Here is a 27,830-nt window from a genome sequence, read left to right as displayed (position 1 = left end):
AGGCAATACATGTGTTGATGCTAACTCCCACAAAACCCCCATAACTTCTTGCAAATTGATTTGATTCTACCCAAACTAGGACTGCAAAAGTAAATTGATTTTTTTCCCAAGAATTTAGATAAATTACTTACTATCTGCAACTTTGTGAGCTTCCCAATATCTGGTGGCAGGATTTCAAAATCGTTGTCACTTAGATAGAGTGCACGCAGGGTGGCTGCAAATTAAACAGCAATATATAAAAAGGGTGGCATACAACTCAACCATTTGAGGCCTGATCAATAAAAAAGTGTCAGGTTTGATTAATAACCCTGACTTGGTGAAAAGCCTTTGACATACCCAAAGCTCACAATAATAACAAGCAGGTCAAACTTAGATTTACTGGCTTATTGTACTATTGCTCTGCTCAGGAAAACATCTATATCTAAAAGGGCCGCCACAATTAACAAATTCTACTACATTGCTCTCTGGCAGGTTGCAGCACGCAGCTGCAATACTAACTTGTCAAGAAGAAAGCCATCCAAGTTTATTACTAATCATTATCCAAATTTGCATCCATAATCTTCCTTAAAGGTTCTAAAAAGGTTATTCTGTATACTTCTGTTAGGTTAGTGCAGCAAGAAGCTGCAAAAGCTTTTTTTTTTTAATAGACTAGGATATTGTTTCTCAAATATGCAGAAGTAATCAGCAGGACACAACAGCCTTCCCCAGATGAGGAAGGAGCCCTCAAGAGGGAGAAAATGGCGGAGAAGGATGGCAGACTGAAGCCTCTAAGAGCATGTTGGCAGAGTGTTTCCTGTAATCCATGGGACTAGAGCAGCCTGTGAGGGGTCTGGTCTTTAGAGTCAAAATACAATAAAACAATGTTACAGTATATGCTACCTAGCTAGTTAGCTCTCACACATTTGGGCATATTTTTTGGTTTGAGCTTAGGGGAAGACTATTCATAAACTCCTAAGTACTGTTTCAGACTGTTAGCACTCATTCATTATTTGGGTTTTTTTTTTTTTTGATTGAACTTGTAGAAAGATTGCTCCCATAGTGGCAGACATTGCTTCCCCACTAATCAGCTATCACTTATTATTTTACAAGATTTACAATATATAGCTATATTGCCAACATGCTATTTACTGTAATTTTTATTATTTTACAATATTTACAATATAGAAGAATACTGTCAACAATATTGTTGCAATGTTTCATGTACTTAAATTATCTTAATTGATAAATATTGGAATAGAATCACTATAATGTATCTTCTTCTTGAAAAGAGCCTTTTTTCCCCTGACCAGATTGGTAAGGTGTTTGGTGAAACTTAAGGTATGAAATCTGTATATGCTTCATAAAAATCTCTTTACTTCCATAAAGCAAAGGGAAAGTAGAATCATTTTAAGAGAACAAAGATAGAAATAATTTGGATTAATTGTATTTTTTTCTCATTCTCTCTCTTGGTTCCTAAACAGACTGTATGGCTCAGGAAATATTTCAATCATCCTAGGCACAGGGCACTACGACAACACATCATGGGACAGTAATTTTACTAAGGACAATTCAGAAACAGAAATCATATTCAAAGCTGAGCAGAGATATATAACTCATACTTAGGAAAGAGCAAGGTTTCCTTATTTTACTTCCTCATTTTCACAAGCTTCAAATTGTTCCATCCCATTTCTGTACCAGCTTGTGAATTTTTAAACAGTCAAACCTGCACAAAAAATTATATATTTTTTTTGTAAACATTTTTGCAAGCAGCTTTTTTGAATAGTGTTTTCTATATATATTTTTTTCATTAAAATAAACAACCAAGTCTTTTTATGTCCTTTCACAATCCCAGTGCAGTGATAACAGGAAAGGAAAAAAAGATAGTTTCCTCACCTATTCATTAGATATTGTTTCAGTTTTGAGGAGTTTCTTAATTCCTGGTTTGGGAAGTCTAGTTTGGGATCATGATTAGAGTTAACATTGAGTTCTAATCCTAAACTTAATATAAATTGGAATTGTAGAATTTCATCTCAGTTTTTTTAAGAAAAAAGGCTTCTTTCGGTGTAAGTGGGAGCTTTCTTTCCAAATCACAGATCTGGGATCCTGTGATTCCAATTAGAGCCATATCAGGAATGATATGCTTAGAGAATGGCAATTATAAAAATAAACTTTAAATGTTTGGGTATCTAGCTCTACCTGTCTGCTTCCTTGTCTGCCTACATAGAAACTTATTCATGCACCTGCCTGGAAATTAGAAGAAAGCATCAATGGGCCTTGCTGAAGTGAGTGCATTTGCCTGATGACACCAAATGCTAATCGAGAACATGATATTTATAATACATGTAACTAAGAGTTATTAAAAGAAAGTAAATCACAACTTGGTTGCTAGCTAGCATTCTGTGCCACAAACGGCAGCTTCTGAAACGGTCCCAGTAGAGTACTGCATTTCCCAAAGTTTCATTTTACAAATGCTGAATAAAACTCAAGGAAATATGACCAAAGCAGCATCTTATCAAACATGCCTGGTTGTCCATTTATTCCACAAATATCAGGTGACTATAGATCAAAGGATACAGATCACCAAGCTATGTAGAAATATTCAAGGGGACTCAGAGGAGGAGACATATATCTCAAACATTCTTTTGAGAGCTCAGTCTTTCTCAAATAAATCAGCTGGAGAAAGAAAAGCAACTTTTCAAGATGATTTAAAGTTTTACTTTAAAAAAACTATTTCTTACTTAGATAGAAGAAGTTTCCAGGCAGAGAATTTTCGTTTAAATTATTGTAAGTCAAATCAAGAACTTCCAGAGCTGGTAAAGAGCCAAATCCTCGTGGCAAGGTGTTGAGCCTGTTCATCCTAAGAATGAATGAAGATTGTGAATTGGCATTATTTTCGATACATAAGGAGCAGTGACATTTCACATGGTATATCTGTGTCAGTGTCACTATATTTTAAAACCAGGAGGCTGTGAGTTCTAGTACCGCCTCAGGCATGAAAGCCGGCTGGGTGACTTTGGGCCAGTTACTCTCTCTCAGCCCAACTCACCTCACAGGGCTGTTGTTGTGGGGAAAATAGGAGGAGGAAGGCGTATTAGGTACGTTCCCCGCCTTGAGTTATTTATAAAAATAATAAAAGCGGGATAGAAAATAAATAAATAAAAAACAGTGTAATAAAAAAACCCTGATCAAATACAAAGATACCAAGACTACAAAAAGGCAGGAAAAATCACATAAAAAGTTAAACTAGTAAATGTGCATCCTTAAAAAAAAGCCAAAAATCAGTAAGTGGCTTTGATAGACTTTCAAGATGGATTTTAGCTCTTCACAAGGTCAGGAAATAGGAATGGCTAAGAGTCTTGGAATGTACTTTAATGTAGTTAGAGTACTGTAACCCCTGTCAAAGTCGCGGCCTACTTCAACTTGTACCTAACGCAATCAATGTGGAGCTCTTTCTCATGCTTCCTACTTTCCCAGGACTCAAATACCTTTTCTGTAAATATATTTGGCATTCTCTTCCCCTTTTCCTGAGTCAGACAAAGATTTTATCACAGGTGGGATGGATAGATGGATGTGGGGAGATAGAGAGGTGGGTATGTGTATTTTCCATCTTATTTGGAAAACTATAAGGTATCTACGGTGTTAAGACAGGTAAAACAATTATGTTTTTCAGATTGATACAAAAGGTCAGAGGCTTTGCTATTTGAAAGAAACAATGTTTCTGTTTCTGCAATTATTTCAGGATAAAACTGTTAGAAGATGAATATTTGGTAAATATTTTTCAAAACAACTAACTAATGAATCATTTTATTCAGAAGCTATATCCTAGAAACCAACCTCTTCCAATCTAGTACCCTCTAGATGTGTTGAGATTATACCTCCCAGAATTCCCAGCCAGCATCAGGTTGGGGAAGGCTGCTACCAAGGGTTTAAGCGACTGACCACAACTGCTACCCACCCAAGGTTTAAGTGTTTCAGCTTCTGAAGGCTGCTGATCTGAGTTGGCAGTTCCTCAATCTGATTGTTGAAAAAATTGAGTACTTCTAAATTCCTCAGATCTGCAATATTTGGAGGCACGGCTGCAAAGAGAAACAAAAACACCCTCAAAGCAAGATAGGAGACACAAATCACATCAGCCCAGTTCTACTGAATAGAAATATTGTTTGGTTATTTATTGTATTTCTTCACCGCCCACCTCGTGCTGCAATGACTCTGGGCGGTTTACAAGTGAATAAAGGAATAAAAAATAAAAGATTCATTATAAAATATAAATATACATAAATATAAAAATATAAATTTTATAGTACATATAAACAGACAATAGGAAAATAAGTGAATATTGGACGTGTTATCATTTTAACGGGAAATACGCCCTTGATGGAAAAAACAACTTGCCTTTGGATTGCTAACAGTTTCTGAAACTTGATTTCATCTGGAATTATTAATGTCCTCAAATAACTAAATGATTTTGCACCCAATTTGGCAGAAGGAATATCAGACTCTTCCCACTTGCACCTAACCACAGCACAAACCTGCTCTGGCAGCACCTTCTTTCAGCATTGTTCCCATGATATTATATTTAGCTTGCTCCCAGCCATAAAACAGTTTTAAGTCATCATTAGCTGCATCCGTTTTATTGTTAAGTGACAGTACTTTTATACCACCTGGATCAATCATGACTCCCGACAGTTTATATAAAACATAAAATACAGAAGCAGCAAGAGAATACAGAACAAAAACAGAAATGAAAAGAAAAACAGTTGCTCTCACAATCAGCAATTCTACTGAACTCTGAATGCTTGTTCAAACAAAAGCAGTTTTCACTAACTTGCAGAAGGCTGGAAGTAGAAGGCAGACAGGCAAACTTCAAGGGGCAAGGTATTCTAAAGCGTGAGGACCGCACTTCAGGCTCATGGCCCCTGAATTCCTGTGGGGAGCGGACCCTCAGCATCCTCTTCCTGCATGCATACAAGGACTGGACAGATTCTACTTGGACAAGACAGTCCCTAAGGCCCTGTAGAGCATGTTACAGTAATCTCATCATGTGGTGATGAGGGTACAGGTTCTTTGCCCATGTAAAGCACAACTTATATAGGTGAGTTATCAAAATAGTAACTGATGGTTGAAGCGCAAAAATAACAACTGATGGTTTTAAGCCTTATTCAACCATACTCTGGGATAGTTTAGATGATAAGGCAACTCTCTTTCAGTCAAGAATTTGACCTTTGAGGAATGCTCCAGGACTTGCACTTCAAAACTGGCAGGGGAAACCCTACATCTGATCACATTCATTTTAACCATAAGTTTAATCAACATGGAACATTTACTTCTGCAATACTTCAAACTACAATTTGGTAGCAGCTTTAAGAGGGACTCTGGGGGCCACAGCCAAGGCTTTTGGGGACTCCATGTGCTCCTGAAGTTTCCAACGGTGCACTTCTGTTATGAGAAAACATGCAGGCTATAGCTTCCCAATGAATGCCAACGGTGCACAATGTTTAGGAACAGGCACCCGCACTACATTCTTTACTTGGCAGCTGATATTTCATCAAAGGAGAAGTATGTAAAAGGAAGCAACTTTATTCTGTCATCTTTTGAGAGACCAATTGCCTTTGGCCTGTCCTTAAGTGCTACCAAGAAGTCGTTATCCTGCTCCATCAAACTACCAGAACTACTTCTATCTCAGCTGGTGTTCTAAGAACTGGAGCCCGAGCATGCTTTTTCTCTCCTTTTATGATCTATTTTTCAGAATTTAAACCTGAGGGGTTATTTTATTTCTCCTGCAGGAAATACAATTGTAAAATCAAATGGCTATTCCAAATGATATGTATTTGGACTAAATTTAAAATTCAGTTAAACTGAACCTTTAGTTAAACTTTGGCTATCACCTTGAAATAAATAATACACTGATCAAGCTAGGCCACTTTTGAGGCACTTCCGAGGAGGACAGTATTGTGATCAATACTCACAAAAAAGGTTACATCAGTTTAGCAACAAATCAATGTCTACCTATTATCTAGAAATATGAAAAAAGCCCTGATGCATGTTATGAATACTACAGTTCAGATAAAGATTTAAACTCTGTATTGGTTTAATTTTCTCTTTCATTTATTAAAGCAAAATCTAAGCAAGCAAATAATATTTATGGATTGGGAGGTGACCACATTTGATCAAGCTTTCTCCTGTATTTTTGTATTCAAGTAGATCTGAATAAATTGTGAAAGTAGCAGCAGATAACAAGGTCTGAGTGGTTTTGTCTTGGCGCAGAAGCTAAGCAGTGTTGGACCCGAGTAATACTTGATGGAAAACATCCAGGGAATATCAAGGCTATAGGCTAAACTGGGAAGTTGGAAAAAACATCCTGGAGAGAACAAGTTGTACTGTGTAGTCATGAGGAGTTTAACTCAACTTGAAGGAGACTTTACTTTGTTTTGGGGAAATATCTGAAAACATAAAGGTTGATTTTCTTATATCCTTATACCAGAAATGAAAGGTGTTTCTGCACAGCAGAATATGAGACTTCCATTTGCTGGAATTATCACATTATAAAGTGTTGAAGGGTAAGTTCATACACTCCAGCAAAACCCCCACTCACATCACCTGAAAACAACTGTTATTGCCAATTGCAATACAACTATACAACTTAAGAACCTACGAGTCCTGATGGATCTGGCCAAAGGCTACTTTTTCTGCCTTCTGGCTAAACAGATGCACCTGGAAAGGTAGTAATAGATAAAGCAGTAGTTTTATACACTGTTATTCCTTAGCAACTAACATTTAAAGGCATACTTACTTTGATTCTGGAGACAACATACAGCATTAAAAATAATAGCTATTGAAAATCTAATCTTCCTTGAATTTGCCTAATCCTCTTTTAAAAACCATTGCAATTTTACCATCATTATATCTGTGGCAGCAAATTCCATACTGACCCCAAAACTTTTCACATTTATCTCATTCAATAACTACAAGTTTTAATACTGTGAAAAAGAAGAAAAATGGTCTCTATCCCCAATTTTCACATCATTTGATTTTGATTAAATCCTACCAAGACAGAACTGCTTGTTGTCAGCAGACAGGAGGGCAAGCTAGTTATGTTGGTCCTTAAAGTAAGTCAGGACAGGGTCATGCTCCCCACAAAGGATTTGGTTCATGACTTCCAGGTTCTCCTGGAATTTGGCTTCTGCTAAAAGACCAGGTGGAAGCTGTGGCCAGGGGAGATTTTGCCCATCATTGGCTGATGCCCCAGTTATAACCCTACATGGACCAAAATAACCTGGAAACAACAGCTCATGTCTTCATCACTACTTGGTTGTTCTACATAGGGTTGTTGTGGGTCCTTCCTTTTTGAGAAATACATGGGATATGAATGAGATGGAAGGGCTCCTCAATAGTTTTGCCCCCATGAAATATCTCCCTCAGTGGTATAGAGGGCACCTATTGGTGTTTCATAAATGAGCCAAATCAGTGCCATCTGTTTGTGTTTAGCCCTTAGGGTACTTTGAGCAATAGGGCACCTTTGAGAGCTTTTTTATTGTTTAAGAGTTTTTTAAGTACATGTAGTTATATGGTGTACTTTTTTTTCTTTGTATAATTCTGTTATATCCTACCTAGAGTCTCTGTTGATTAGGGCAGACTATAATAGATAGGGAATTTATAAACCATTGAGATCAGCTTTTCTAGAAATTGGCTAACGTAACTATATTACACATAACAGGTACAATACTAGATTTAGCCAAGGTTACATCCAAGGAAAAATTAGATATGATTCTAAACTTGAAATTCTTCGCACATAAAAATAATTAATAATCAGTACAGGCACAACAGGTTTAATTGAGATAATGATGCATGGAGTTTTTTGAAGCCACTACTGTGTTCCCAAAGAAAATTCCTGCTTTGGTGCCACTAACAGTTTTGCTCCCATAGCTAATAGCAGCTTCAATGGGGATATTTTTGTTCTTCTATGAATCATGACAAAGGAGAAAAGCATTAATGTAAGTCTTGTTTTATATCACCCTGGGAAACAAAAGATAATTTAGAAATCTTTTAAATAAATAAAACACAATGACCCACATATATTTTCTGTAATCTGTGCCAGGAATACAAAGAAAAAAGAAAAAGGCTCTGAGAAACATTTCACTGCAGCCCAAGAACAAAGAACAAAATAAATGCAAAAACTGCACCTTTCTTGAAGTTATACTCCGCAGTACAATTAAAGTTGTTTCTGCAGAGACTGGTCTTTTTGATAAGATAAAGGATTATTTTACTGTCCTCACTAAAACACTTCATTAATCTAAATTCAAACTGAATCTTCCATCTTAAGCTACTTTCATGTCAAAGCTTTCAGCAATTTTTTCCCCCAAATAAAAGCTATGGCTCCAGGAAAAAATGCAAATTTAAATATAAAATTTTAACTTAAATTTGAATATTAAGTTAATATAAAGTATTTCTGTATCTTCTATGGAGTTGATTCTGTGCCACCAAATCTTTGTTGACTCCTAGCAACCACATAGACAGATTTACTCCATGATCTATGGAGTGCATTAAACTATTAATTAACAGTTAAGATCTTCTCAGATGATAGGTTGAGTTTAAAGATTTAAGTCATGAAAACCGACAAGGGGGAAATGAACTAAAGCTGTATGCCTTCAAATTATACACATGCACCTTTTAAATGTGGAGGTCCTACAGCTCTTATTCACCTGCCAATGTTTATATTATTTTTATTCCAAACCAGTTTATGTTCTGCAAAACCATCATTTAGACTTTGCTTAGTTCTACAACAGTGCTACAACAAGTATTTTTAAATTGAAGTCCTGATTCTCTAGGGTTGAAAGAAAAAGGAGGGAGCTAATTTATTTCAAGCTTATCTGTCTAGTAAATAAGAGACAGGTCTTATTCAGATTTGAGAATCTTTGACCAGGTTCTTCCTCATTACCTGATTGGTGAAACTAGAGATATCAGGAACTGAACATGGAATCTTGTATTTATAACTGAGGTATGAACCCTCCATTAACGTAAATGCCAGATGATCAGATTCAATGAATCAGGAAATAATGAATTAGCACATGTTATCCATTGCTGTGGATACCACACTGACATTCATAAAGGCCTACCATATAAAAATGGCAAAAATAGCATTTTTGAAAAAGGATTATTGCTTTAAGTTTGAGTTGATTCCAAATAGTTCTTTCACAATTAAGAGTCCACTTTTATTTGTTTATGAAGAATGTTTGAAGATTGCCTTTTCTGGACAGAACATGATTCACAAGGGCTAAGGGAAAAAAACCTAAACAAAGCATATTAAAAGCACATCATGAGAACACTACCAAAGGGGGAAAACACACACTAACTAAAAAGTGAATACAAAACGTATCTACAAGCAACTGTAAATATGTAATTTAAAAGCAGACATATAATAGACCTAAAGCCAGCTTTACCAAAATCTTTCATTTTCACATCCCTACAAAATGGTGTCAAAGTGAGTATGTGTGGGGTAGTGAGAAAGTATGGACACGTAAAAAAACCCAGTTCTATTTCTTTCACCTACAGCTTATTCCTTGTTGTATGTTTGCATATGCGAAAAGGGAAAATTATATGGATGCAAAATCGATCACTAGAAAGTCGCAGAATCTATATAGTATAGTAAATAATCTATACTACCTGAAGATGGTGGGGACATAAACAAATCTGCCATTTTTCCCCCCATGTGTGGCTTCTAAGAGAGGCTGTGAAAGTACAAACAGGTTTACTTTATTCCTCACAAATCTTCTGTAACAAATGTACTGTTACCCAATCACAAGTTTTCCAAAGTTTCCAAGTTGAGGTGTAAAAATATATCTCAGTAGTGACCTCCACTGGAGAAATTAGGCAATGCTTCATTTTTTTTTAAAACTCACTTTGCAATCAGTATTTACAAGAGGCAAAGAAAAATCACCTTCTAAAAATATTGTATGTATTAACAATGTTTCACTGTTAATCTCAATAAATTTATATATTGATAGTTTAAAGCAACTTATTTATACAAAGTACCTCAAGTCCCTAATTAAAAGTTATTCTTAACAAGGAACAGATACATAATCCCATTTGTGAAGTCATACTGTATTTATCAGTGACAAATAGTGCAAAGAAAGGAGTTACTTTATCTCTATATGTCTTTTAATTTTTTCCTCTTTTTATTACTGTTTTATTTAAAATTGGTATTCTATGTTTCTAATTTATCAGTATATACATTTATCAGTACATGCAACTGGTAAATGTAAATTAGGGAAAGGTGTGTTATCAAACATAACTATGTAAGATACAGATAGTCCTCGCTTAACGTCCACTCATACAGCGACCTTTTGAAGTTATGATGGGTCCTCGTAGTTGTGGCTGTTGCAGTGTCCCCACGGTCACATGATTGTGATTTGGGTGCTCACAATTACATCGCAGCATCCCGCAGTCATGTGATCACCATTTACAACCTTCACTGCCAGCTTCTGATGAGCAAAGTCAATGGGGAAGCTGGCAGGAGGCCAGAAATGGTGATCATGTGACCACAGGACATTGTGACTGCACAGGATTCACTCGGGATCTGCCTAACGATGGCAATTGGGACTGCCGGAACTGCCATTGTTAAGTTGGTGCGGTCACATGACATTGCGCTTTATGACCATGTTGCTTAGCAACAGAGTTCCAAGTCCCAATTAAACGAGGACTACCTGTAATAGCAAACAGCGAGAAAAGAAAAGCTCTTTTTCAGTAAAAAATATTTAAGCAATAAATGCAAAAAGCGTCTGGCATTTAAATGCACATATACAAAAATAATTTAACATATAACAACATGAAGTCTGGATCAACAGAACACCTCCTGCAGCTAAGACAGAGAAGAAAGATGTTTAGTTTTCCTTGCAGGTCAACTATCTGGGAGTCCTAGAACCACATCTCAAGGTCAACACCTTGGGGCGGGTTATTCTATTTCATTCATGAAGTGTGATTTTTGGTTCATTTTATAGCATGCAGCAATGTTTACAGTGTTACCCTACAAAGTTTCCTCAACCAGAAAGGTTACTAGGTAACTTTTATCCTGTTCCTCTGAGCCCACAAAGGCTGTTATAGGAATACAATGGGAGGTATGACGGCTGCAGGGGAAGCAACCATTTAAGCAATTCTGAGTAGAAGGGTAACAAATAATTACACATTCTGAAACCTTCTAAGAGTTTCCTCTAAAAATATAATCATTCTACAAAATCTCTTTCTTGAAATATTTTACCTTGTAATTCTTCCCATGATTTGCAGAGCTTACCATTTGTAGATTTGGTAACTCATTTACATAGTCCATACATGGGATAGATCCCAATACAAGTGGGTAAAAACGAGCACTGGAAGGACTATTACTGAGCCAAACGTAACTTGTTGAAACAAACTGACCCCAACAAAAAAACTGATGTTTGATCACTAATTTCCCAGAAAGAAGTAGTGCAGCACTCTCCAAATTCCAGGATAAAATATATTTGGCATAACCAAAACTATTTATATCTTTATATGCTTTTAATCTTCCTAATAACCAAATTTCACTCAACATCTAGGCAAGATTCCAACTCACATAATAACCAAATTTCACTCAACATCTAGGCAAGATGAAAACTCACATTTACGTAACAATTTAAATATGTTGCTAATGCTTTTTCTTGTAAGCCGTGCAGTCTTCATGTTGCTCGAATCACAGAGGCATATAATCATAGTATTCTCAGCTCTCCTGTGCATGAAGAGAACACAGGTCTGCCTACATTTGATCGGTTTATCGATAGAAATGTGAAAATCATGCTAAGAATAATATAAATAAAATAGTGAAGTGGTAGCAAAACTTGAAAGCAAGACACTATGACTTACTGTAGTGACATAGCTTTGCTGGTTTTTGTCAGGCTGACAGAATTGCGAACACTAACTGTGGAAAACACTGGACATCTGCTTACTTTTCATGAATAATTTACCACCCTAGAAAATGGACATATTTACTATAAACAGTGAAACAACAAAGCAGGCATGCTCATTTATAAGCCAGAAAACTAGTATGAGATGCTAATATGACCTTAGTGAAGCATATCAAGTGTCACTGACATTGTTTTCCCAAGTCATTTTGGTAACAATCTCCTCAGACAATTAATTGTATCTTTTTAAGGGATTAGGTCAAGAATGCCAAATGTGACAAATAAGAAAACTGAAATCCAGTCTTTTAGTAATGGTGAGACATACTATTTATTTTTATTTATTGTTTCGCTGGACTGCAGTCCACCTTGCAACATTTTTTTCCCATGTGTCTTACAAAGCACGGAAGTTTCAAAAGTACAACTTAGAATTAAATATATTAAAATACTTAAAAATACAACTAGTTTCCATAGTTGGAGAAGACACAACATAAGTCTTAATATGTTGGGAATTTTAATTTGTCTGGGATGAAGAACTAAGACTATTTTTATCATCTAGGCGAATGGCCTACATTTCCAAACTTTTTGTTGATGTTCACCAGCTTGAGGATCCTTATAAAATGGAAATATGGAATACCTAACAAATACATTGACAGTATTGAAGAGACTCTAGTCCCACAGATAGCATATGGCCTCAGCATTTCATCTGTGGTCCTCCCAGCACCCAGAGGCTGTGCTGCCAAAACACAGTGGCAAAATGTTTCTTTTTAGCGGAACTGTGAACAGAAAGTTTCTAGGAGGCAAGTCCTGCTCATTCTAGCCTTAACATCTCTTTAACATAGGAAAACAAGTTAAATATTTTCATATCCATTATTTCCAGTGATACCACCACATCACTGGATGGCTTCCTGGACATTAACAAGCTGAATTTTAGCCCCTCCCCTTGAGAAGTCGCTCACCCTGCTCTAATCTTTACTACCCAATGAACTTCTGATAATGGTTGCCACTTCAGCAATGTGACAATTGAAAGAAGACATTCCTTCCATTCAGGCATCTCCTTGTTCTACAGTGTAAAAATCCCACAGTCAACCATTACATAATCCCCAGTCTCTGTCACCACAAGTAACAATATGCTTTCGCATCCCCTTTTCTAAGTAAGATCAAAATATACCTTTCCCTAAAACCCATGTGTCTGTGTGTACTACTTACTATGGCAGCAGTGATGAACAAACCCTCCCCTCTATATAGTACAGCAGACTCTCAGTTAACCGGAACTCAAGCAACCAGCACTCTCAAGCAACTGGCAAAAAAAATTGAATAAATAATACTGTAGACTCTCAGTTAACCAGAACTCACTCACAAGCAACTGGCAAAAAAATCAAATAAATAATACTTTAAATAAAATTTAATAGTAGCTCTCAAGCAACCAGAAACTACATTTATCCAGCATCTACCAATCCCCATGGGTGCCGGTTAACTGAGAGACTACTGTATACACAAATACAGTGTGACTGCCTGCAGCAGAGAAGCCTTCATATGTAAAACTATACATCACTGTACCCCCAAAGACTTCCATCTTATCCTGAACCATGCACTACCTAGTTGTGTATAAGTGTAGAAAATAAGAAAGATATCCTTGATGGAGTTATGCAAGCTCTGTTGCCAGGACAAGGGGTAAAACATATCTTAAGTCCACAACAGACAGACAATGTTTGAAGAGACTCAGACAGATACCTCCCTAATTCAGTGAACTATAAGTAGGAGGAGGAGGTACAACATAATCCAACTTGCAAGGTTCTTTTATTATAGCCAATCTCAATAAAAGTAGTTTTAGCCTTCCTGTGCAGTTGATTTCTTGGTCTGCTCTACCTAGTTGGGCTGAAAATGAGTGCTTGTATGTGAAGGCTTCCCTGCTGCAGTCAGTCACACCATAGTTGTGAAAGAACAGCAAAATAATATGTTTGAGTACTTCTAAATGAGGCTTGATGGCAAAGACACAGATTCTAATTGTACAGAGAACTGGATGCTTGGAACAGAGCACATTTACACCGTAATATGTTTAAAAGTGTTTTTAGGTGTGTGTACACCCACACACACACACACATCAACCTCAGCAGGCTGAGTTTTTAAAATAACATTTTGCACAGTATATACACATAGAAATACAGTACAGTTATCTTAAGACGTTCGTTATAATCACAAGATATATTCCATTTAAATAACAAAAAATAATCTACTAGTCACAGAATACTTTCTGCATTAGAATAAAATTTGAGGTTCAAGCACTAATAAAACAATACTACTAATAATCTCAAAATTCAACAATTATAGTTATGCAGTACAAATACGACCAACTGCTCAACAAAACATAAAACTCAGAAGCCATCACAAGCTATTCAAAAGGAAGGGAAGGGAAGGGAAGGGAAGGGAGGAAGGGGGGAAGGAAGGAAGGAAGGAAGGGGGGAAGGAAGGAAGGAAGGAAGGAAGGAAGGAAGGAAGGAAGGAAGGAAGTCAGAGTCTACTTTGGAGACTCTCTGAACCCACCAGATTTGACATGGAAAGGCAGGAAGGGTAGGGAAGGGTAATCTTCAGCTCCCATCCCACTTGGTGGAGGGAGGGAGGGAAGTGCAAAAGGAAAATTGGATTCCACCCTAAGACTACACAAGATCCACTACAAAGGAAAGATGATTTCTGCAATATGCTATTAAATATGCACTTGCTATTTCAGTGCTGGCAGCATTATTTGAATGAAATGTGCTATTATTCCTGCCAATAAAGTTTTGAACACAGAACCGGAAGAAAATTCTAGTAAGATGGCATGTAAGCATTTGACAATAAAGAGACCACTTACAAAATATGTAATATCTAACAGTGTTCAAATCAAGAAATTGCCAGAAATTCATTTACATTTAGGAAGAAATGAAATATTTAGAAATGTACTTACAGGTGAGCTTGTTGTGACTGAGAACCAGCTGTGTGATATGAGACAGAGTAACTGTAAATAGAGAGAGAAAAATAAGGAATGAATGAACACTAGAATTACAAAGAAGCAGAAAGTATCCATACAGCAGGCTGGAAAATATTCTAGGTTGCTTTGCAAAATATTTTAAAGTTTTGAATTGTGAGTCATTTACATAATCAATAAGCAATCTATTTCCAGTCCCTGCCCGTTCTACCCAAGTTTATTTTGTTGTGCATCTATTTAAAAACATATTTTAACCAAAATACAGATATACACAGTATATTGTCTAAAGTACATGTTTTATATGATTTATTTCATCGTAAAGTTCAACTAAGTACAAAAATAGAATAGCTACAGTCCAAAGACTCAACTAACTCACAAAGAATGAACTGGATCAACTTAAACATTTACTTAACAATAATTATCTAACCTGCAGAGGAAGCACATATTTGGGTTGGACTCTGGGAAAGAGAGATGGAGAAAGGGAAAAACAGTAATAATGGTGAGAAATGACAAACAAAGCAGCCTGCGGTGATTTAGCTATGTGTTTATAAAGCAACTTAAACATTAACTAATTAACCATAAGACATCAGAACATTAAGGACAGGTTGCTTTACTATGCTGATACACTTGGACAGGCCTCAATTAATGTTAGTTTGACATCTGTGCCTTTCAAGAAACTGATAACAGGTTGTAAAAGAATAAATTATCATTACTCTTTACTCTACAGCAGCAGTTTCCAACCTTTTTGGCACCAGGGACCGGTTTCATGGAAGACAATTTTTCCATGGAGGGGGGGGGGGGGCGTGTTTCGGGACGATTCAAGTGCTTCCTCTTTTTCCTGACTTTTTATTCTTTTTTCTTCGTGCCATTTGGAGATAGCAGCCAATGGGTTTGCTTTCTCTGACAGGAGGTGGAGCTCAGTCAGCAATGTGAGCGATGGCGAGTGGCTGTAAATACTCAGACTGTAAATTCACTCGCTCGCCCACCACTCACCTCCTGCTGTGTGGCCCGGTTCCTAACAGGCCACGGACCGGTGCTGGTCCGCAGCCTGGGGATTGGGGACCCCTGCTCTACAGACTACATTAGAAAAACTACTTTGCTTTCTTGGCAACTAAAAACATTTCTGAAGACAGAATTTGCATCCTTGGGTAAAAATCTCTCCCAGTAACTCACAATTAAATGATTAATCTCTAAGACTAAACATAGAATAACAGGGAGATTGAGCTATAAGGTGAAAAAAAAATGTAATTTGAACTACTGGACAACATCTTTAATGGGTAAGCTACACTAAACTGTGTCTTCAGATCCACAAGATGGCATCCTAGCTTCATTTTTAATTCAGTGCCTTTTAGAAAGGAAAAGAGGAGTTTATACTATCACTGTAAATCTCACATAGGTCGAAAAGAAAAAAAAACTAGAAGGGAAAATGACATGTTCACACCTTTAAAAAACGGTGTAGCTGAAGTCTATGCCAACTTGTTATAATTTAAAGAAATGGTATTTTCAATGCCCTAACTAAGAAAATAAATGAAAAATCCATTGAAAAATGTCCGGTTCAATGGCATGTCACAATGTATATTTACTCAGAAATAAATCTCATTGTAGTAGCCATAAAATAAAAGTCTTTCTGGACTTTTCCTACTTCTACTTTTCACAATCTTTGTTTATGTACATGGTTATGCAAATAGCCCATTCATACATTAAAAGCAAGCAATTAGTAGAGTATGTTATCAAGCAGCAATGCTGCATGTCTTTCAATAGTACTATAACCCCAGCATTCCGAACTGAACAAGGTTTCTTTGGAGCCTTCTAGCAAGCCACTGCTATCAGGGCAATCCATGTAACTCCCCTGTCAATACTTCAAAGTAGACCAGATCAGGAAATATACTCCACGGGGCATCCATATGAGTTTCTTCTGTGTAGAATTTCACACAGTTCATGTCAATATTTACCATCAGAACTTTGCATAAAGATTTACTCCAGGAAAGTCTGCTAGTTGTTACTTAAAACGATATTCGTTCACTAAGTTCAAAACCTGAAATTAATAAAAAAAAGAAAAGAACAGTATATGCCACCCTTGGATTTCTGATAACTATTGAGGAATATCTTCTCTATTATCCTTGGCCACCATGGCAAGAGATGAGACCTACAGTTCAACATTTGGGGTGCACGATTGGGAAGGATTCAGTTTATCGTTAGATATTTTTTCCTTTTAAAACAGTCCTCTCTGTTTTAATGGTGAAAATTATTGCTATTAATATTAGGAGGAAACCTCTTGTAGGTTACAAAGCCATGTGAAGCTTTGATAAAAATATGTGGTTACTCAAACCACAACAAGCAGGAATGAGATTAAGACAGGATAGACAATGCATTTGCCACATGATTGCCTAAGAAAGAAAGAAAGAAAAATAACTGTGTTAGCAGAGGACTCGCTTGGTTGGGGCACAGAACATGTGGCAGCAGTTTGACTCTTGCTTCCAAGCTGTATCTGTTGCCCAATCAAGTTGGGTATATATTTCAAAATGGTAGTTATAGTGTCCATCAGCTATCCTCGCGTATCTTAGAGACAAGGATGATAAATAAGATAACCAGCAAATAATGTTTTTCTGTAAATGCATTTTTTTAAAGAAAGAAATTGAGCAAGGATCTATCCATTACTGATGAGTCTTGTGTAATAACAAATTGCCAGAGGACCATGCCACAGAAGACTTTTCTTTCCTTTATTTATGTACTTGGTTTATTTAATATACACCATTTATTAGCCCACTAGTTCACAAATCATATAATTCAATTTAAAGGAGGCTTTATTTTTTTAATATTAAAGCAAGCAGATGAAATGAAATTATACAAACATACAAACATACATATATGTGTGTGTGTATATATATATATTCAAAGCCTTTATATAGCAATCTTATCCAGTTCAAATAAACACTACAAATCACTGTTCAAGAAAATAATTCAAAGCAATAAGGCAACAAATTCTGCAGTATTTTGCAAACAGTTAAGCACCACAATTTCTGCTTCTATTTCTCACACATCCCAAGCAAATATCATGTACTGCTTCAATTCTTCATCAGTGTTTATTTTATTGCAAATTGTTATTTTTTTCCCAATGACCTATTTAGTGAGCTTCACTAGCTTTACCTGGTAGAGGAAACTGAATTACGCCTTTTCACAATCCAGGAATGGCTATACTTAAGTGTGGGTGTGTGTACCCACACATGTGGTACCTATGACCTATTTAGTTTTACTAAAAATAAATAAGGCTGCAGCCAACTGTGTACTGAACCAAGGATTTGCATGATGGAGAAAAGTCATGCAATCTAAGCTTCATTTTCAATGTGAATATTCTATGTGCTTTTGCTTCTAGAAATAATGTTAAATTATGCTGAAATAATCAGTGTAACCGTATACATTTCCATTCAGATATAACCTCTACCAAATTTAATGGCTGTGATTTCCCAATAAATGTATATAAAATTGCAGCATCCTATGTTAATATTTTCAGATACTACCAACTTGATACAATTTTCAAATTTGGGGGCAGAATTTGTCTGCTGGAAACACAATCTTAAAGGTTGTGTTTAGCAACTCTTTTCTTCTTTCTCTTTCTTGCCTTGAAACTGCAGCAGAAATTAAACAGGGAAACAAGAGTCTGGGCACTGTAGCTTCTGCTTTCCACCAGGCTGAAGATTCTTGCTCCTGAAAGCAAATTGGTATGTTCTGCTTCATGATTTTAATTTAAATAGCTGAGAAATAGATGCCATGTTTGACACTGTTTTAATTTTCTTCTAGTCAAGAAGAGTTAACTCTTTTCCCTAGACATTAGCTAGAACTACTATCTAATTAACCAAATGCCACAATGGGAACTGAAGTGCAGCAGCTGCCTAATAAGCTGCCTTCTACTAAACTAATAAATAACTTCAACATCTTTGGCATTATTAAGCAATATAATTTCTGATTGGATAATTTAATGTTTCAGACAAAGGAAACTCTTGAGACAGGTGTTGCTACTTCACTAATGTCACATCATGAAAAAGAAAGCTTGTAACAGCAGCTCTGAATTAATTATGAGATAATTAGCACAGAGTTTAAAATTTGTCTGTCTCTGAAGATTCAGGGGATAGGTTACTAATCCACAAAAGAGACTTTTTTTGTCCTGATTTCTCTACAGCCAGGAAAATCATTACTAATTTATGTTCCATTCACAGAACATGCTATAAAAGAAGATTAAAGAAAGGTCTTAGCCAATATGGTATTTTTCAGTCCTTTAATCCTTAGCACCAAAAGTAGAACTTGAAGTTGTAATATCAGGAAACTGATATATTCTTGACCTTGTAAAGATAATTAAAGAGAGCAAGAGAAAGCAGGAGAAAGAGCAGGCACATATTACCCATGTTGGCTGGCCAGCTTCTTTAGAAGCTAAGAACAGATCAGATTACTCCCAAGCACATAAACGTGAAACATCAGAAAATCACAAATTGTTATTTTATTGGATGACATATGTCCTGCCTTTCATTCTGAGTAAAAGACAGCGTACATACTGCTTTCTTCTCCTATTTCACCCAATAATTATGAGGATTTTTTTCTTCAAAAAACTTTGGATATCACAGTTTCATAAACACTTTAATCAACAGAAATGTTTGTAAAGTCATCTTAACGATTTACAATCTTTATATGACTCAAAATTCTTGAACTACCTCTGTAAGTCACATTAAGAACATTCCTGCCTCTATGACCATTCTCCAAATCTAAGGTAACTGATTCATTTAAAAGATAAATTATTTGGGGAGAAAATCAACCTTCCTTTTGGATACATAGTTTCTTAAGTTAAACCACAAGGGAGTTATGAGAAGCCTAATTTGAGTTTACAAAGTATTTCTGGGTTATGCTTTTAATACATTGGAGCAAATGCAAAGAGCACTGTATCTTGCTAAATTTATTCATATCCAGGTGTTAGAGCATTGTCAAAAGACAAAGTCAGCAACACAATGACAGTGGAAAGGACACAAAAAGCATGGCTCAAAATACATAGAAGTGAGCCTATAAAATATGGAGAGACCAGGGGACATGTTTGTTTGTTTGTTTTAATTCTGTTGTGGGTCATGGATGGCTTCCAGTGGTATATGTTCAGTGACAAAAAACCATCAGCCAGTGGAACAGTTCTTCCTCCACATCTGCTCCAGTTGTTTAGGGACTTGCTAGAGCAAAAAAGACTGTAGAACAAGTTGTACAAAGACTGTACAGGCAGAAGAGTAAGTAAGTCTGTTCACACAACATGGAATGTCATCCCATGAGTTTATATTTAAGACTGAAAAAAATATATCTGATGAAGTTATTTCCATCTAAGACCTTATGAAGTAATAACAAATTAATATATTTTCTTTACAAGTTCTCAATCTAGCATATAGCCAGAGTGTACTCAGCCAAACTCTGCTTAGAGATAGTCTTGTTGGCAGAAGGGAAAAAACCCTCTAAACTCAATCTAATAGTATTTTTGTTTGTTTGTTTATACAGACCTTTTTGACCAAGGTATGCAATTTTTTATGAGGCTGCAAGTCACACTTAGTTTTTGCATGGTATGCCAATGGTCACACTCCCAGAAGTAGAAGTAGATTAGGACAAGGAAAAAATTAAATACATTAAACTATTTAAGTATAGCAAATAATGATTTCTCAACATAAATCCAACATGGGAAAGGTACTTAAGGCTTTTGAGAGAAAGAATGGTTGTGAACCTTGGCCTTCAGGTTGTGAATCTTTGGGTTTTTTTTAAAATAAACTCAAACAAACAAACGCTCTATGGAATCAAATCATAGAGTTATTTCGTCTAATATACTGTTTCCCATAATGGCCAACCAGATGTCCTTGGAAGCTCACAAGCAAGGCATAATGTCAAAGGCCTTATTTTCTTATTTCCTGGAAACCAGGATCCAGAGGCATACTGCCTTGAATCCTAGATATAATATAAAATCATCACAACTATTATTGCTATTTATTTTATTAACAGTAATTAAATGTTGTATCTACTTAAAAGGCATTCATATAAATATCAAAGTAATCCTTATGCCTCTATAATAAGAATGTGCAGCAATATATACTTACTGCCATATCACACTCAGGACCTGATGAGGAAAGAGGTTTATTTATTTATGCTACCTGTTGAATTCCTGGACAAATTAAGATTTGAAACTGAGGCTTCCTAGTTCATATTCCTCGCAAATGGAAGGAACATTCCAACAGCAGCTCTCAGGACTGATTTACCAAAAGTGTGACCAGGAGGAAAAACTACACAATAAAAGGAAGGTATCATTCAAATATATTAGACAGTCAAAACATTTTCCAAGATTACTATCTTTGGAAGATAATCTGTGCCGTACCTACCAAGTCCCTATGGAAACTCATTTATGCCTGCAGAAATGATTAAACTAGCATTAAGATGAGAGAAGCAGCAAAATACTTACATAAGCCAGGTATATCCAACATGTTTGATATGCCACGCTCACACATGTCCACCTCCAATATATTTTTTTCCCTGCTTTCCTCTACGATCTTTTTCAAGGATTTCGACATGGTCTAAACTGAAACAAACAGGGTGCACTGTAGAATAAAAATACAGTAATCACAACCAGCAAGAAGCAGACATTTATTTATTGTAAGTTAGTTCCAATTACCTACCCCAAGAATGCACATGATTTTTCATCCTGAGAATTGCATTTGGCAGAGCCAAAGAAAATTTGATTTAATATAAAACTAAAATAAATAGAAGTACATTAATTACAGTATGTATGTTTATGCCTTATGCATTTAATAAGTTGAGCAGTAATTCTTGGAGAAGTTGCATCCAAAATTTTGATACACTATCTTGGGGCCTCTCGATATGCATTACTGATGTAGTAAAAAGCCAGATATACTCAAAAAGCAAGATACATTTTTCCCTTAATCATGGGAGTCACCACAGTGATTATTAACATTAACTGTTAAATTTGCCAAAGCACCTTAAATTTACTTGCATGAATGAACAGATCATAGATGAGGGGCTGCAAACCACTGTGACAGACCATCTGCTTTCCATCAAAAAGGGCTCCATTTGCAATTAAAGTATCAGGTAACAAGTGATGGAATCTACAGATGTACAAAACAGAACAATCAAGCTCCACAGCATTTGGTTTTTCTCCAGAGCATCCCACTTTTTTTATCTATGTGTTTCAGCAGCAATTGTCCAGAACAGGAAGTGGTTTCTGCCCCAAAACATATAGTTTAGTATGCTGCATACACCCAGCTAACTATAGTTTAGTCTATAGGACACAATAATCAAACCATGGTTTAGCACGATGTGTGGCCTCAGCCATGTGGTCTTTTCACTTATCCATCATAGTTTTATTTTAATGAGTGGATAGAGGAATATCAAACCATCAAACCTCAAGGCAAAAGGAATACGCAGAGTGGTTGAGTCGGGCGGCAAACAAGTTTTAATGTATTATTATTGTCAGGTGTGTAAGAAAAATTGAGGTAGGTTAATGAAAGGAACTATCTTGAGGAAATTTAAGAAACCTACCTGGAGCCACTCAAGTGTCCACTGAATTATAAAAGTGGATGCAACTTTCTTGTCTCCTGGGATAACAATAACACATTTTCTCAAACAGTTTGGGAAGAGTCACGCAAAACTCACATCACTTTTGATTTCATCTCTCCCAGGAGACCAACATCCAACATCCAATTGCAGGACAGGAATAGGAGGAGGAGGAGGAGGAGGAGGAAGAGAAAGAAAAGGAAGAAAGACCACTGGAAGAGATGAAATCCCAGGAGAGACTCAGAAGCATTTATAACAGAATACGGGCACGTCAACCCACATCAATGAGTGCATTCCATACATCAACACATAAAGAATAGCACTGCCAAGCCCGTATCTCACATGATCAACCGGCCATCAACAGTCCTACCATTACCAGGAGGAAGAGAGAGACGCGGAAACTAACTTTCCCCTCAGCCCTGAAGAGGCAACCTCTCAGATGGGGCACCGTCAGGAACTTTTGAAGAAAGGGGCGAAACCCTTTCCTCAATACAGCTCCACCCCAGGCAGAAGTCCATAGGTAAAGCCTTTTTTCTTCACCACAGGAGGCAGGGATGCGGACAGCTACACCTGTTGACTACTGCCTGCTTTTTACTGCTTGCCCTCTGAAGGCAATTCTTTCCTGGGCGAGGCCATCCTTCAGACTTTCAGCGGCCAACGCATCGCAAGAGGCTTCTCGGGGTGTGGGGGGCAGGGTTGGAGTCTGAGGGATCTTCACTTCCCCCCGACTCCCGGTTTAACGGGGGGGCACAGCAACTCACCGTGAAGAGCGACTACAGGATCGGAGGCGCCGGACGTGGGGAAGCAGCCGAGTTCCCGACTTCAGCGCACACACCCTGCCGAAGGGCCGCCTCCCGCCGTCGGGTCCCGTCATTGCCTTCCCCGCAGTGCGCAGGCGCTTCAATACCCAGCGCCCGAGAAGGAGGGGGCTCAGGGGAGTCGGGCGCGCTCCGCTCCAAGTAAGGCGAATCGCCCGAGAGAGCAAAGGCCCCGCCCACCGCTCGGAATGTGCGGCCGGCGGCTATCCAATCCCAAAGTTCTGTTTACCTTTAGACGGCTGCTATTGGTCGGAAGGTTTCCAAAGCGGGCCAATAGGTTGAGGACCGGAGGGGTTTCGGGTCTGCGGCAGGGAATCTCTGCAAACTTATTCTGGAGATTGGGGTCATCTCAGAAAATCTGGGGTGTGCAGGAAACTTGGACATGTTGGGGGAGGTAGTTTACATGTGCGAGTGGCAATGCAGTTAAACTGAAAATCTTCCCTGCTTCTCTCTTACGCATTATTGCATTCCGTTGTCTGTGGACGCTAGGAAAATAGGCTAGTTATATCCGTGTTGGTGGTATGAAACAGGTATCCCAAAATTAAGATGAGGGTGTGAATAAAGAAAAATACTTGCGTTTGTTTTTTTATTTCCTGAAAAACTAACAGGCACGAAACAAAATACAACTCAATCATCCCATAGTCTATGGCTCTGCTGGCTTTTGAACGTATATGACCCAGGGTATGCAGATCAGATTATTGTTCCTGACATTATTGCTGTCATTATAGAACCAAGGGTTTTTTTCAGGCTGGTTCACAGTGAACCCCCATGTAAAATTAAGAGTTCATTCATGCATTCATTCATTAAGAATAAACTTGGCACTTACAGGGACTCTCGTTTAGCCTTAAAATATTGTTATACTTTTCAACTTAAAATATTTTAAGTTTGAAAAGAAGTTTAAAATCTTTCAAACTTTTAGAGAAGTCTTCCTGAAGCTTTAGATTTTATCTGCTTTGGATTTTATCTAGTTTTTGTATCATCTAAAAATATGAATCACAAAGTTATGACTCCAACTCAATTAACAATACAATCCTATTTATGTCTTCTCAGAAATGAGTCACATTTATATTCAGTGGCTCTCCATGCCAGCTGGGAAGGTGAACATCATGGTGTAGTGTTGGACCAGAAAGAACCCGTTTCAAAGCCCTCCTTGTTCTATCGTGAAACTCACTGGGTAATTTGTGGCCAATTGCATTTATCCCAACCAACCTCACAGTGTTGTTGTGTAAAGAAAGTAAAGGTGGGATATAAATGTAATTACTAATTCTAGTTCTGGGATGCTCAGCATAGGACGCCAACCAAAATGGTATGGCGCTGTTCTTAAATTGTGGGTAACTCTGCTTTTTGCTGTTCTCCATTGTGTCAATCCTCTGAGGCAAGCAAGAATTATAAAAGGACTTCATTTTATAAGTGAACATCTACATAATTAATTCTAGTGTTGATTCTGCTTTCAACTGATTTACATAGGACAGAATGTAGATTACACGCTCTGTATTACTCGCATCCCATTCAATGTAAGTGTTTCATTGAATAAGCAAGCTTATGTGCTTAAGACAAACAATTTCTTACTGGCATTCACTTTGCCTCCATAATAACTTAACTTGCAGGGCAGGAGACTTTTCTTCAAAGGGCTGTTGCAAACAAATCACAGTTCATTTAGTTAATGAACTTTCAAAATTTTTGCTATTGTTAAGGATCAATCTTATCCAAGTTTCTAGCTTACTTTTTGGTTGGATAAAAGGTGTAACAGCTTTCTAAGTACTGGAATGTGAAAGTAATAGTTGAGCCTCTCATCTAATGGCTATGCAGGTAAAGAAACTGATTTATTGTATCTTCAAGCACTGACAAATATAACTGAGAAAAGTGTACTGTACTGCCATGGCATCTGGTGCAACAGTAGAATGGCACAATTCTCACTTCTAGGGTCCAAATGTGTGTTACAGAAGTAAAGGAAATTTAGCATACTGTAAGCTGTCAAATGATTACTTATTGTCATGATTCTACAATTGTTCATTCTCTTAAAAATTAAGTCAGGAAGATACCAGGACTGTCTGCAAACATCTTGAAGCACGGTCCATTTGTTCCAGGATAGTCAAACTTGTGAGCTTTCAACAAACCCAGTGCAATGGAAAATAAGAATTAATAAAAGCAAAGTATAACCTGTTGATGGCCTCCTGGTGTTGTGTAAGCCATTTCTAGCTCACAAGTGTAAAGCCAACTGCCAGCTTTAATACAACAGAAGTAGGATACCAAAAGAAGCAACTTTGGTGGTACTTTGGAGTCCACATGAGTCGCATTGGGGATTCTAGCATTTCACATTGCTTTTGGTATTGATAACATAACCCCCAAAGTGATTTTAATCAGTAAAGAGCACTACCTTGACCAATGGAGGGGTGTCCTGTCCCAAACATAACCCAAGTTATGGCAGGAGAATATATCTGGGTGGGATGAGCGTAGAATGCCAGGATTGTACATGAAGAGTGTAAATACCCAGCAGGGTCACCCAAAGTGTAAAGGTCATCTGTGTGCTGGTTATACCCTTTCCTGAATCAGGAGGCACAAATCACAGTCACTCGTGCTTTGATCATGTCCTGCATGGATTACTGCAATGTGCTGTACATGGTGCTTGAAGATCTCTTAGAAGCTGCAGTTGGTCCAGCATGGGCAGTATGGGCCCATCACTGCTCCATGAGCTGCACTGGTTGCCATTAGGCTTCCAGGTGCCGTTCAAGGTGCTGGTTACCATCTCTAAAGCCCTTCATGGCAGGGAACCAGCTCATCTGCATGACCGCCTTTCTCCAATTGTTTCTCCTACCAGATCCAGCAGAGTGGGCATGCTCCAGATCCCTTTTATTAAGCAGTGATGTCTGGCGGGACCCAGGAGGAGTGCCTTCTCTGTCACAGCGCTTGCCCTATGGAACACTGTCCTCCAAGTTTAGTTTGGCTCTGACTCTGCTGACATTGTGTAAGTCCTTGAAGATCTGGATGTTCCCTTGGGCATGGGGTCTGGAGGTTGGGTGAGCCCATCAGTGTGACTGTGGTTGTATGAACTGGGTTAGATTTTCCTCAGATACCATTATGTTGTTATTGTGTTGTCATTTCTTGTTTTTACTTTTGTTCTCTTGTTGGTTTTAATCCTATGGTCACTGCTCAGCTGCAGTTTCAAATTGTGATTTGAAAATTATATGTTCCTCTTTCATTCTATTTACTAAATGTATTAATTGCCTTATTGTTCAATCACTATTCAAAAAAATTAATGATTTTTAACCATGTTTCAGAGAACTCGAATGTAACTTGTTCTATGAGTCCAGGGAGCATTTGATTAGATCTCTTCGTATGGAAAAATATTTCGGAAACAAAGGAAAGATTTAAGAAATGGTTTTGATATTGCATGGATGCAGGCTGTTTAAAGAAAAACAAAGTAAAAATCCCTACTGTGAACATCTAAGCCTTTCGTTGGACCTGAAGTAATTGGTTGGATACAGTACCGTCCAATAAAATTATCTAACTCAGATACCAGAACAGAAACCCACCCCAAGGCAACAGAAGAAAAGTTTAATATTGTATTGCTTCAAAGGCCAAGAAAGGTGCCAGCATTGTTACACAATATGTGATTCGCAGCACATTAATTTTTTTTTTTACAAAAAAATGTGGATTCTCTTCAACTGCGCTTGTACTTTGAGCAATTTTAGACCTGGACAAGTTGAAACCTATGAACAAAATACAGTCATAATGCTATCTTATGCTTCGTGGGTAGTATTAGAAAAATACTAAAAATACTAGAAAAATACTAAATATACGAAATATTATATATTTATACTATATATTTATAGTATAAATATATAATACTAAATATAATATAAAAATATTAAATATAAATAAAAATACTAAAAATACTAGAAAAAGTGTGATCAGGAATCTGTGGGTGGTGTACATATGTGCCTGGAGAGTCACAATTTGTGTAAACCTGCGGCTAATCAATGTTTTAACCAGTCTTCCCCAACCTGATGCTATCCAAATGTGTTAGGGCTAACGTTTTCTTATAACAATAAGGAAGTAATTTATTTTACTGTTTTCTGATTTTTTTTTCAACTTCCCAGTCTAGCCAAGAGCCCTTAAGATTTCCTGGTGGTCTCCCGTCCACATACTACCCAGGTCTGCATCTGCTTTTTCAAGGTCACTCTGTGCTGCCACCTAGAAGGGTTCTTATGGTGATCCTGAGCTAATCTAAATTTTAAATGTAAAGTGGTGTTTGTGCATTGGTCTGAAACATCATGACCATAAATGTAATAAACAATTCTTACTTTAGAAACTGGGAAAGCTCAACTTCTGGCATAATTTATGTGGATGAGAACTGGTATGTTCACATCTTTTAGAAAAAAACCTTTTGCTGTATTTAACCAGTCTAGTTAATGTCAAAGTGGCTGCTATAGATTGATTTTTTTTTTCCAGCCTCATTTAGGCACATATGGAAAAGTCTTAGTAGGGAACAATTTGTTTCAAAGCACTCCTCTTCCATTTGGTGCAATTTCTAAGGAAAAACAAGATATATGCATCTCTTTGAAATAATTGTTAATGAGTATCAAC

The 27,830-nt window shown here is 37.2% G+C and overlaps 1 protein-coding gene across 3 annotated transcripts in view; it reads right to left on the bottom strand.

The window, feature by feature from the left end:
• The window catches only part of RSU1 (Ras suppressor protein 1), a 79,418-nt gene extending 56,091 nt beyond the window's left edge, over positions 1 to 23,327 (bottom strand). Inside the window, exons 1-6 of one of the 3 annotated variants that reach the window (XM_063303563.1) lie at positions 23,187 to 23,327; positions 21,317 to 21,452; positions 14,830 to 14,880; positions 3,935 to 4,055; positions 2,718 to 2,836; positions 132 to 214 (exon numbers count right to left, since the gene is read on the bottom strand). In XM_063303563.1, the coding sequence (XP_063159633.1) occupies positions 132 to 214; positions 2,718 to 2,836; positions 3,935 to 4,055; positions 14,830 to 14,880; positions 21,317 to 21,425 (483 nt within the window). In that variant the 5' untranslated portion in view covers positions 21,426 to 21,452; positions 23,187 to 23,327. The remainder of the gene's footprint in view (positions 1 to 131; positions 215 to 2,717; positions 2,837 to 3,934; positions 4,056 to 14,829; positions 14,881 to 21,316; positions 21,453 to 23,186) is intronic. The other 2 variants (XM_063303564.1, XM_063303565.1) reach the window with 2 other exon arrangements.
• Between the last annotated feature and the right edge of the window lie 4,503 nt (positions 23,328 to 27,830).

The sequence above is a fragment of the Candoia aspera genome, chromosome 4 (genome assembly GCF_035149785.1).
Source record: "Candoia aspera isolate rCanAsp1 chromosome 4, rCanAsp1.hap2, whole genome shotgun sequence".
NCBI lineage: Eukaryota > Metazoa > Chordata > Lepidosauria > Squamata > Boidae > Candoia > Candoia aspera.
The sequence above is the reverse complement of the archived record's forward strand: the minus strand, read 5'-3'. Positions and strand labels throughout refer to the sequence as shown.